The sequence below is a fragment of the Dipodomys ordii genome, unplaced genomic scaffold (genome assembly GCF_000151885.1).
Source record: "Dipodomys ordii isolate 6190 unplaced genomic scaffold, Dord_2.0 Scaffold5, whole genome shotgun sequence".
NCBI lineage: Eukaryota > Metazoa > Chordata > Mammalia > Rodentia > Heteromyidae > Dipodomys > Dipodomys ordii.
Genome location: NW_012267221.1, coordinates 20,104,689 through 20,117,226, shown reverse-complemented (window position 1 = coordinate 20,117,226; position 12,538 = coordinate 20,104,689). Strand labels below are relative to the sequence as shown.

Genomic DNA, 12,538 nt, shown 5'->3' with positions numbered 1-12,538 from the left:
GCCTTCTGAGTAGCTAGTGTTACAGGTGTGAGCCACCGGTGCCCAGCCCTCCCACAGTTTTGAAGTTACAAATACCCATACCATATAACACGTTACCTATGCTGTGCTAATCCCGGATATAATCAAGGTGATGCTTGTTCTGAGTTTATGTTTTCATGTTTTCGGCAGTGTTTTTCCTACATTTGAGTTATAGTTTTCCTTCTATTGTTAACATTTCACTGAATGCAAAACAAATCAAACGAGAAAGCCTCAAACTCAGGAATCGTGGAGTTACCTTGATGGCCCTAGTTCTATACTTTATGAATAAATAACTGAATATTCTCTTAGCAGATTATGAATCTAGTTTGTTGATAATTCAGGCTCATATCTGCTTCTCACTCTTGTAGCCTATGGGGGCTATTTCCTCCGGAGGCAAAATTGCATTTTGTCATTTCTTAGAATCTCAGTAAAACGCTAATGGTAGAGTTAGGAATAGGAGTGTTTATTGTAAATTACAGAGTATTGCAAAGTATGAAGGATATAAAGATTTCTTTTATCAACCCAATCTTCTCTTAACCATGAATGAGAAAAGCCTCCTCCTCCTTGTAGTAGCCTGCAACTGTCTCTTGTTCCTCCACAGAAAGCAGTCACCATCGCTACCACACATGCTACCCAAGAGAATGGGCTTGTCCAAAGTCTGGAAAATGCATCTCCATTTTTCAAGTTTGTGATGGGGTTTCAGATTGTCCAGAAGGAGAAGATGAAACCAACACGACTAGTGGAAGAAATTGTGGTAAATGTGGAACAATTTTGATGACTCCAAAAATACTTAGATTTTATTATTATGATTATTATTATTGATGATGATGATGAAATTTTTATAATGCTAGGGATTAATCCCAGGGATTTGCACATGCTAGGCAAGCACTCTACTCTAAGCCCTGTCTAGAACATTTAATTTCTAGTTTCATCATTAATAGACAAAGGCCTTATCTGTCTTTACTGTCTCACATGATGCTCCTAATTTCCAGGGTATGTACTTTGAATTCTTTTCTTTGTTTTTTAACTATAAAATATTTGTCCTTTATTTTTAGACTTAGGAAGCCTTTTCCACCTAGTGATCAGGTCTATAGTAGCGTAATTCTTTTTATAGCAGTGTCTTTTCATTAAAATTTTTTTTTATTATCTTTAAGTAGTTGTACAAAGAAGTTCCCATTCTACAAAACAGTATATGAATACAAAGTGTCTGACAACATTGTTATCCATTGCTCCCAACCCATCCCTTCTCTCACTTTTTTTTTTTAAATTGAGGTTAGGTGATCACATAAAATTCACAGATTTCACACTATTGTGGAATAGTGATACTTAGTTATAGTCACAAACACATTCTAACCTTCACAAGGCCAATTGTCATTATCATGGTCTATAAAGTTTGTGAATTCTATGAGCTTTGACAATACAATTATATCTTCCACATCAGGTGATATGTACATTCTTTCCTTTTGCTTACTGTAAGCTGTTCCCTTTTTCCCTCTCATCCCTCTCTTCCCATTGCTGTCTTTGGGTTGTTTAGTTCATTTTCAGCTGATGGGCCCCTTTGTTGTATGTTTTCCCATTTCCCACTGATCCTGTGTCCTCCTCCTATCTTCCCTCCATTGAGCACATACATATACCATATATTTGGTCAGGAACATGGAGTCATTTAGCAATGATATGACAAAATGAGTGGCAGTCCTTTGTTTCTTGAGACCTGTTTACTTTGTCATATCTCCTTGCTTTGGCTTTGAATTGTTTTCTAATAGTAAAATTGAATTGATCATGCCCAGTGTTGTATGTTGATGTTTTTTTTTTGTGTCAATTTTCTTTTTATTGTACTACTTGTGCCAAGGAATAGAAACTGTGCAATATGTTTAAGATCAGTTATTTAACAAATTCATTTATGAGTTTAATATTCCATAAAAGACAAGCAGCTTAAATACAAATTTTGTGACTATCATTAATGATGTTTTATTTTGTGGGGAAACTGTGTGGAGTTCTTTTCTTTTATTCTTTTTGTGGCTGTAGAACATTCCCTTCACCATTAACAACTCTGGACAGCTGATAGGCCTCTAGGGAATGCAAGATATGGACTTGATTTAATTGGCTGTGTACTCTCTAAATCAAGATTGTCCAAATGCATCTATAGTACTATAATAACCCCAAGGATTTTCCCATGAAAAAACATCTAATATTTAAATATGTTGAGATGTTCCATCTTATGTAGGAACTCTGCTGAAAAGCTTTAAAATTAACAGATTTATTGTCATTGCTGAAAGGATTAAAAAAATTAACGAAGGGAAATAAAAATGGAAACACCAACCAAAAAACCCACACAGAATCTCACCACTTGAAGATAGCCAAGCTCTAACTTTTTTAGAGCATATTGTCAGTCAGTGCCTTGTGAGTTCTTTGTCCCCTTTAATGCTTAGACACAATGATAGACTTAGGATCTGATTTTTCCACAAATAGCATGTGTGGTGGTTTTGTAATTGCACCTAACAGCATTGGTAATGCTTTATGGACAAGGCTTTTTTACTGGACAATATTGCAGGAAGGTTTTTATGGTGACAGACTTTTCCTCTTCTACCTCATGCTTGTTTTGGCTTTTACTTACAGGAAAAGAAGCTGTTAGCTAAACTGCTCTTTCCGGAAACTGTTCACTTAACAATGATTTTTTTCCCCCTCTCCTTCTGTTTAGATATGAGTATGTGCTCTGTTTTAAACTGTGAGTACCAATGCCACAAGACACCAAGTGGAGGAGCATGCTTTTGTCCCCCAGCATCTATCATCAACCACAATGACAGCCGTACCTGTCTTGGTAAGTGACAGGAGGGAGCTCCTGGGAATCATCACAGTGTGCTGATAGGCTCTGTGACCTCTGACCTCCATAGGGGTGATGGTCTATGTATCAAAGAGTGCTCAGTTCTCACAGAAAACCCGCAAAGTGGGAAGTGTGGACTCTGAAGAGCTTGTGTGAGGTACACGAAGTTCAAGAGTGGTTTCATATGAGGGGGTTGACTAGAGCTACATGGACTTGTCCATTCCCTGATGAAGGGAGTGGTATTTTATGTTTCTTTCTGTAGTGTTTGGAAGAAGGGTCAGTACCATGTTGTATTAAGTAAGGAAATACTTTCACCCACATGGCTGGTAGATATCCGCTGCCCTAAGCCCATCAAGTGCCCCTCCTGGGCCTGCTTTCTTGGCCTGTTTTCTAGGATGCACAAATGTCCATAAGATCCAGCAACTAAAGAGTTGTTACCTGATAGAGTGGAAGATCACCAGATGATTGCTCTGGTGATTGGCAGGGATAGGCAAAGTCAGTGCCTACGCTCAGCTGATGGCTAATTTCACCAATTTCACCTCTGCTGGAGCTCACATTCAAGACAAACAAGTTTTGTTTTTAAATTATGATGCTTCCAGCTCTGGCCATCCCTCACTCAGACACCAGTTCACCAACGATTTCCCCACATCTCTGCTATTTGAATCACAAGAATGATTTCTCCAACTGGAACATTTTTGGTTCTGATTGCAGCTTTACGTGCTGCTATGATTAGAGTGGGGAAATTAGGCATGACCATGGATTACCAAATCTTAGGCTATGAACAATAAGCTTTAATGCTTTCATTTCCTTTTCCCTTTTCTTCCTCCCGGATTTTTTTCTTTTATTGTTTTGTTTGTTTTAACCAGTCTTGCTATGTAACTGACACTGCCTCTAGCTTTCTGTCTTCCTGCCTTAGCTTCCTGAGTTCTGACACACATGCATGTGCCACCATGCTTAGCTCTTATTTCTGATTTTTTTTTTTTTTTTTACCAGTACTGGGGCTTGAAATCAGGGCCTCAAGATTTCATGTGTTTTATTTTGCTCAAGGCTGGCATTCTACCACTTGAGCTGCAGCTCCACTTCCAACTTCAATGTTTTATAACTTCTTAAATGAAAAGGTTATATTACACATACATATAACAAGGTTATTTTACACATAGCTTACTAATGAATACCCAATGAGTGTAATATAGAAAATGATACCATGTGTTGTGTACATGATCGTTTCAGAATTCATAAAAACACTTTTAGTTTGTTGTGACCCAATGCACAAGGGGTATTTGTTTAGCCTTCACAAAAAACAACTTTTAGTCTTGCCAGTATCTTTCTGGGACTTTTACTATGGACAACCTTATTTAGAGACAGGCTCATGAGTCCATATATATGTATTTTTTTGTCAGTCATGGGTCTTGGACTCGGCCTGGGCACTGTTTCTGATCTCTTCAGCTCTACTGCTTGAGTCACAGTACCACTTGCGGTTTTCTGGCAGTTAATTGGAGATAAGAGTCTCAAGGAGTTTCCTGCCCAAGCTGGCTTTGAACTGTGATCCTTAGATCTCAACCTCCAGAGTAGCTAGGATTATAGGCGTGAGCCACTGGTGCCCATCTCGATATTTGAAGCCTTTGTGAATGTGAGGCCCCTGCTACCTACCTGCTGAGATTGTTTTCCTGTGACCTTCCCTCTCCTTCAAAAGTGCTTGATGAGTTTTGAAGCTGGCTTAACATTTATTTCATCTTTGTTTCAAAGAAAACCGTATTTTTCTGTAAAGAGAACCCTTTAAATACATGATATTATGAAACCAATTGTACTTGTTTAACTAGCTAAATTATTGTTTTGGTTTGCTATCTCATGCATTTCAAACCAACACGTACTCATGAGAAGATTTCCTTGTGTATGGCTGGATCATGCCAGAAGCTTCTTGTGTTGAAAATATATGCAGTGTTTCTCATCTTTAGACATAGCTCATTGATGAAGGCCTTTTGGTAATCAAGAATAAAATTGAGTTGATCCTGACATGAGATCTGGCATCTTCCTGCCCTTTCTCTGCTCCTGGTAGTCTTGACTTGATAATGGGCCCTCTATGGCACGCTGAAGCAGTTTAAAGGCTCATTGTTTCTGGTTGACAGGACACACTGTTTGTTGATAGAATGACAAGGTGGTGCAGAGTTAGTATTGGGCAGTCATTCAGCATGGAGGAGAATTATGCAGCAGAAGGTCAGAGATGCCTATGGTGGCCTAAACTAAAAACAGGTTTTAAATTATTTTCAGAGCAGTATTTGGTGGTATGAGGAGGCACAAAATAGGAAGAAAACTATATAAAAATAATGGATTATGTGTGCATATAGTGTTTCACTTAATTTTCACTCCCTTTGATTCTCATGAAAAAAACTTAATTTCTACTCTCCTCACGCTTTCCTTCTTCTTCTTCTCCTTTTTTTTTGTGTGTCGGTCATGGGGCTTGAACTCTGGGCCTGGGCACTGTCCCTGCACCCTTCAGCTCAAGGTGAGCGCTCTACTGCTTGAGCCACAGCACCACTTCTGATTTTCTAGTGGTTTATTGGAGATAAGAGTCTCATGGACTTTTCTGCCCGGGCTGGCTTTGAACTGTGATCCTCAGATCTCAGCCTCCTCAGTAGCTAGGATTACAGATGTGAGCTACTGGTGCCCGGCACGCTTTCCTTCTTATTTAACTGATGATACATATTTGTTGTGTGCTTGTGTTTCAGTGAGTTGAACCTAGGACCTAGCTAGGTAAGCATTCTACCACTTGGGCCACACCCTCAAAACCCTTTTGTTTTTATGGTAATATCTCACTAACTTTGCCTGGGCTGGCCTTGAACTTGTGGTCTTCCTGCTTCTGCTTGCTAACTGTTTAGAGCTGTCATGTGGGCAAGTCAAGTCTTACTTGTTCCGAAATAATGTTGCCTAATGGAGCCTTCTTCAGTATGTATACTTTCCTGTATGCTTACTCTAATACTCTCTAATGTGCTGGAGACTTAGAATGTAGCACATATGACCAGGGAACAGTATTATTAATTTTATTTATTTTTTTCAAAGAAATGCCAAATTTAGATAAATATAGGGGCTACTATTTGAAAAGCAAAGTTTTAGAGGTACGAATCCATACTAAAAGCCATATGTGACAAATAAGTGAAATCTGGTGCCACAGGGCTGTGAATCCGGTAGATTTAACAAAGTGATTTCCATGATCTTGGGTTTGTTTCTTTTCACTGAAGGTGCCTGTTCTGAGTTCCTATTTTTTACAGTACTCCTGGAATTGGGGCCAACTGCTAGATGGGAGTCCTTTTGGAGAAGGGAATAACTATATTCTTCATCATGCTTTCCAGGATTTTGTCTGAGAGCACTCAAGAAACTCTTCTAAACATGATTATGCATGTGTTTGTTTTTCAAACATGACAGACTTTGATGACTGCAAGATATGGGGAATCTGTGATCAGAAATGTGAGAACCGATTTGGCCACCATCTGTGCCACTGTGAGGAGGGATACATCCTGGAGCGTGAGCAGCATTGCAGAGCTAATGATTCCTGTGAGTAAACTGTGCACACTGTGTATCTCTTGACAGCTAACTTCTGTGTATCTTCCTTCTGATGGCAAAGAGCTACTCACATTTATGCTGCTGGCAGGATTTTATCATCTCAAATTGGCATGTCCCCTGCTGCTGAGAAGGATGGGTCAATATTAATTTCATATCAATATATGTATTAATAGTGATCATTAATTTTTTTATTAGTTTCTTTATTGGCTTAGGATACTCTGACATCCACCACTTTTAATTTTAGAATAAGTCTTATGACTACATTTGACTGACTTGAACATTCAACTTTTTCGTGTGTGTGTGTGTGTGTGTGTGTGTGTGTGTGTGTGTGTGCAGGTATTGAGGTTTGAATCCAGGGCTTTGGTACTTTCCCTTAGCTTTTTTCCTCAAGGCTAGTACTCTATCACTTGAGCCACAGCTCTACATCCATCTATTTGGTGATTAATTGGAGATAAATCTCAAGAACTTTCCTGTCTGAGCTATCTTAGAGCCATAATCCTCAGATCTCAGCTTCCTGCGTAGCTAGGATTACAGGCAGGAGCCACTGACACCTGGCTGTTAACTTTAATTAATTTGCTTACCACGAAATTGAAAATAATTTTGGCATTACTCATACCACGTTTCATACCATGTTTCAAAATTTGGCTGAGAATTTTCATGTCTTCATTCTGGATATTTTGTTGGTCTCTGTCTAAGAGTACTGTAATCTCTCCAAACCACTTTTGTTACTGTAGATTTCCACATCTCTATTTTAACTTCTTATTTTTCTTGTGGTGCTAGGAATTGAACCCAGAGCCTTGTGCATGCTAGGCAAGTGTGCTGCCACACACCTAGCTTTTACCTCTGTTCATCAGCTATTGTTTTATACTTGATTGTGATGTGCTTTTGGTGCTTTCTGAAACTATACGCTTCATCTGATTTATGAATGTCCCATTTTCTAGTTATTTTTGTCTTGAAATAACTGATTTCTTACGCATTTACTTTTAGGTACAGCTGATTTTAAAATTTCTTTATTTTCTGAATGGGTAATATATTCATGTTCAAAACTTTCAATTTTTAAGAGAATATATAGTAAAGTGTCTCCCACATTCCAGTTCCCCTGCAACTTTCTACTTCACCTCTCCCACAAGTTTCTGTTTCATTATTCCAATTCTAGACATCTTTAAATGCATGAATAAGTATAAGTAAGTATAGATATTTAACTATTTTTACATATACAGCAACAAACTGTATGCAGTTTATTTTGCTGTCAATATATATATTAAATATCATTTTATTGTTATTGTTAAGGTGTTGTACAGAGGGGTTACCATTTCTCAGATAATGAGTACATTTCTTTATTGGACAATGTCATCCCTTCCTTCACTTTCCCCTAGATTTCCCCTCCCATCCCTGCCCACAAGTTGCGAAGTTTATTTTCCATATAGAGTATACTGAATACTATGACTGCATTTGTTCACCCTTCTCTCCTTTTCTTTATCCCACTTTGCCCCTCTGCAAAGACACACACATACATATCCAAAGCATAATGTCAATATATTTTTGAGAGCTTTCCATAGGAGCACATGGAGCTCTTCTTTAATTCTTTTTTTTTGTTGGTCGTGGGGCTTGAACTCTGGGCCTGGGCGCTGTCCCTCAGCTCTTCAGCTCAAGGCGAGCTCTCTACCACTTGAGCTACAGCGCCACTTCCAGTTTTCTGGTGGTTTATTGGAGATAGGAGTCTCACGGTCTCTCCTGCCCAGGCTGGCTTTGAACCGCGATCCTCAGATCTCAGCCTCCTGAGTAACTAGGATTACAGGTGTGAGCCACCAGCGCCCGGCATCTTCTTTAATTCTTTATAGTAGCATAAAATTCCCTCTTTGGAAATGTACTCATTACTTTGCTCATGTAACTGTAACCCCTCTGTACAGTATTTTTACAATAAAAATGTACAAAAAATAAAAAGATTCCCTCTTTGTATGTACATTTAACTGATTCTCTTTACATATGGAATTTTAAATAATTTCTTACTTTTAGCTATTGCATATAGACAGCCCACATTTGGACTTACCACCTGCCATATTTATATCATATATATACATATATATATATATATATATATATATGATTTTACAGAACAAGGAATTCTTCAGTGATCTTTAAAGTATGTTCTGAATTTAGAGTGTGTTCATACAATCTAAAGGAGCACATGAAGATAAAGTGCCTTCTCATGTTGTTGATACTTCATTGGACTATTAGGATGGTTGAATTCTTGCCAGATTCTGATCCTAACTCACTGTAACTTTGGATATGTTTGCTAGGCTTCTTTGTGCCTTAGTTTGTCCACCTAAAAAATGGACAGAATGGTTACCATCTGTCTTTCTTAGAGATTTATTTTAGGAAGAACTAAGGTAACATAGAAGAAAACATTTGCAATTGCAGAAAGCATGTCAGTCCTTGCTCACTTGAAGGAGTGTTTCCTTCTTCACCTTTAGTTCAAGAGGCCTCCATTATCTTCTCCAATGGTCGAGATTTGATTATTGGTGATATTCATGGAAGAAGCTTCCAGATTCTAGTAGAGTCTCAAAATCGTGGCGTGGCCGTGGGTGTGGATTTTCACTACCGTCTGCACAAAGTTTTTTGGACAGATCCTGTGCGAGATAAGGTAAATAGAAATTTCTGGAGTGTAGCTTGGGAGCTGACTAGAACTTGCCAGTGAAAAGTGCTGATAGCTTCTCATTTTGGTGGGGGGGGGGGGAGTTGAAGGGAAAGCGCCATTGTTTTCTAACAGAAAAGGCCCTTAAGATATTTTATGTTAATCAGCACCTTCTCCATGCTATACTGTTTCATGGGACCTATTACACAAAGCAGTCTATTATATGGATTAAGTTGGAGAAACTTTTAATTTTATTCCAAAATGAGTCCAAAAGCCTAATTAAAAGAAATAGTAGACATTCTTTCAAAAACGAGATTTAGTGTAGTCAGTTTTGAAACTTGATCATTTAAAATGTAAAAAGTACTCTGCTTTTCTAGATGATAGAAATCAGACTTGTACTTGCATCTTCTAAGTGGAATTGTAATTGAGGATTAGGATAAGAAACACTGACACTATGTAATAGCCACAGTTTCATTACACTGTCTTATTTGGAAAGTGAGATGATTTAACTTCAACTTTGAGTTATGCAGTACAGATTTTTAAAACCTAAGTTATAGAGACCCCTAAAGAGGCACAGAATTTTATTTTTCCTGTTATTTTTCCTTTAATATATTACATACTAATAAAACCTAATTCACTTAAATATTAACTTGCATAATTTTTCTAGAAATATAGATTACTAATAATTCAGATTTGATTACAACCAAGGATCAACACAAACCATCACTACCATCTTCATCCAAAATATCCATACTCTAATTAAACTTGACTCAGGACTCATGCTTGTTTGGCTTGTGTTGTACCACTGAAGCCACACCTCCAATCTTCTAATTAAACATATAACAAACACCAAGAAGGTCTAGAAGATAACTGATTCCTACAAAATAGACATTCTGAATGAAGTGGGAAAACTGCCCACAGTCATGCCTATGTAGTATAATTCTAGCTTTTCTTGTAGGTTTTTTCAGTTGACATTAATGGTGTAAATATCCAAGAAGTTCTCAATGCTTCTGTGGAAGCTCCAGAGAATCTGGCTGTGGACTGGATTAACAATAAACTTTACCTGGTGGAGACAAAGGTCAACCGCATAGATATGGTAAATTTGGATGGAAGCCAGCGGGTTACCCTTATTACTGAAAACTTAGGGCATCCTAGAGGAATTGCCTTGGACCCAACTGTGGGGTAAGTCATGTGAAAACGTACTAATTCCTGTATGTTCAAGTTTTGTTCCTCCCCCTAAATATGAAATACCTAGTGGATTATTTGGTGGTTAATCTAAATTTCTTTTGTTATTTTGTTGCTATTCATGAGGCCTTTAAAGAAATTGTCTAACTGTAATCTTATTTGAGGACACATAATACAAACACATCTACTGCTGTGCTAAATATACTTTGCATTGAGATATGAACTTTATATTAGTTATTTAATTATTATGGTCAAACAATATTATATTGCTCCATTATAAAATGTTGCTCTAACATGAGTTAGCTAATATTATTTTTTAAAAAAGAGAAAGGCAGTTGTAATGTTCCTTTTAGTGCTTGTTACAGGCTGGAGCTGAGATTAATGCTTATATCTCATTATAATGTGAATCAATCAGCTTTCTTTCAAGTTTAAATGCAAATGTTCCCAATCTCCACATTTGAGAAGTGTTTTAGAAGGTTTAAGTTTTCTAGAATTTTGCACCAGGGTCTTAGGTACCCTTGGATGAATTATAGGTTGCTTAAGTGTTGATGACTAGTAGTTGTTTGCAATTGTATTGTATCAGCTGTACTTGAAAATGGTACTGTCCAGTGGGTTATGCCACAGAGTGGAGGACTGAAAGAAATTATAACTTGATGACTCTGTGTGTGTGTGTGTGTGTGTGTGTGTGTGTGTGTAAATGTGTGTACATGTATGCCATATTAGGGCTTGAACTCAAGGCCTTATGGTCTCCCTTAGTTTTTTCTCTCAAGGTTGGTGCTCTACCACTTGAAAAATGCCACTTTCTGGCTAATTGGAGACAAGAGTCTTTTGGATTTTTCTGCTTATCCTGGCTTTGAACCAAGATCCTTAGATCTTAGCTTCCTGAATAGTTAGTTAGTAGTAGTTAGAGATACCAGCCCCCAGCTTGATGGCTCTTCTTAAACTGTATTTTTAAGTTTTCTTTCATATCAACAAGAAGTGAAATACAGAGCTAGGGAACAGAGGAGAAAGTTAAACTAACTACACAATTTCAGACTGCTATATTAATGCATTTTAGCAATTACTATTTAGAGTTTATTGTTTTTAAAAAATGAAGTGTATTTACTCCTGTATCTTAAAAAACATGGAGTGTTTATTCCTGTATCCTTTTTTATATAGTGTGTTTACTTCTGTATCTTTTTTTTGTTGTTGTTTTTTGGTGGCAGTCTTGGAGCTTAAAGTCAAGGCTTGGGTGCTCTCTCTGAGCTTTTTTGCTCAAGGCTAACACTCTATCACTTGAGCTTTTATGGTGGTTAATTGAAGACAATATTCTCATAGACTTTCCTGCCCATTTTGGTCTTCAAACCATGATCTTCAGATCTCAGCTTCCTGAGCAGCTAGGATTACAGGTGTGAGCCACTGATGTAGTGCTGTTTTTCCTTTTTTTTGGTCAGTCGTGGTGCTTGAACTCTGGGCCTGGGCGCTGTCCCTCAGCTCTTTAGCTCAAGGCAAGTGCTCTACTACATGAGCCACAGCACCATTTCTGGCTATTTTTTCTGTTTATGTGGTGCTGAGGAATTGAACCCAGGGCCTCATGCATACGAAGCAAGCACTCTACCACTGAGCCACCTTGCTAGCCTCCTGTGTTTCCTTTTGTAAACACTTTTTCATATCTAATGCTTTATCCCTCCATTGGTAGTCAATGGTAAATCCCATTGATCCAAATACACTGAATAAATATTTTCTGATAACCTTGCAAAATGACAGAACCTTTCATCTTTGGCTTTTTCTTTTGTAGCTATTTGTTCTTCTCAGATTGGGAGAGCCTTTCTGGGGAACCCAAGTTGGAAAGAGCTTTCATGGATGGCAGCAACCGGAAAGACTTAGTAAAGACAAAGCTGGGGTGGCCTGCTGGCATTACTCTGGATATTGTATCCCAGCGAGTTTACTGGGTTGACTCCCGCTATGACTATGTTGAAACTGTAACTTATGATGGAATTCAAAGGTAAGGGACATTTTTATAGTTTTACAAGTTTTGTTACTTTCTCTTGTGTTTTGTAAAGACAGTCATAAAATATTACATAGACTGATTCTTTGAACCTCCTTAACTCATGAAGCACATGTGTCACTTACCTTGAAGTTCATTTATTTCTCTCATGCTTTATTTTCCAAGACCACTTTACCTGATTTTTCTAATGTTTCCTCAACAAACATTATTATCATTATTATTATTATTTGCTTTCACAGTATTGGGATCTGAACTACAACTGAGCCACATCTATAGCCCATATTTTTTTTTTTAAATACTGCTTATTTTTGATATAGAGTCTTTCAGAAAAGAC

General features: G+C 37.7%; 1 protein-coding gene across 1 annotated transcript in view; it reads left to right on the top strand.

The window, feature by feature from the left end:
- Nucleotides 1-12,538, top strand: part of Lrp2 (low density lipoprotein receptor-related protein 2) — a 189,646-nt gene that overhangs the window by 51,796 nt on the left and 125,312 nt on the right. The window contains exons 8-13 of the mRNA XM_013027359.1: nt 620-772; nt 2,717-2,836; nt 6,260-6,388; nt 8,872-9,041; nt 9,991-10,214; nt 11,995-12,201. Coding sequence (XP_012882813.1) covers nt 620-772; nt 2,717-2,836; nt 6,260-6,388; nt 8,872-9,041; nt 9,991-10,214; nt 11,995-12,201 — 1,003 coding nt within the window. The remainder of the gene's footprint in view (nt 1-619; nt 773-2,716; nt 2,837-6,259; nt 6,389-8,871; nt 9,042-9,990; nt 10,215-11,994; nt 12,202-12,538) is intronic.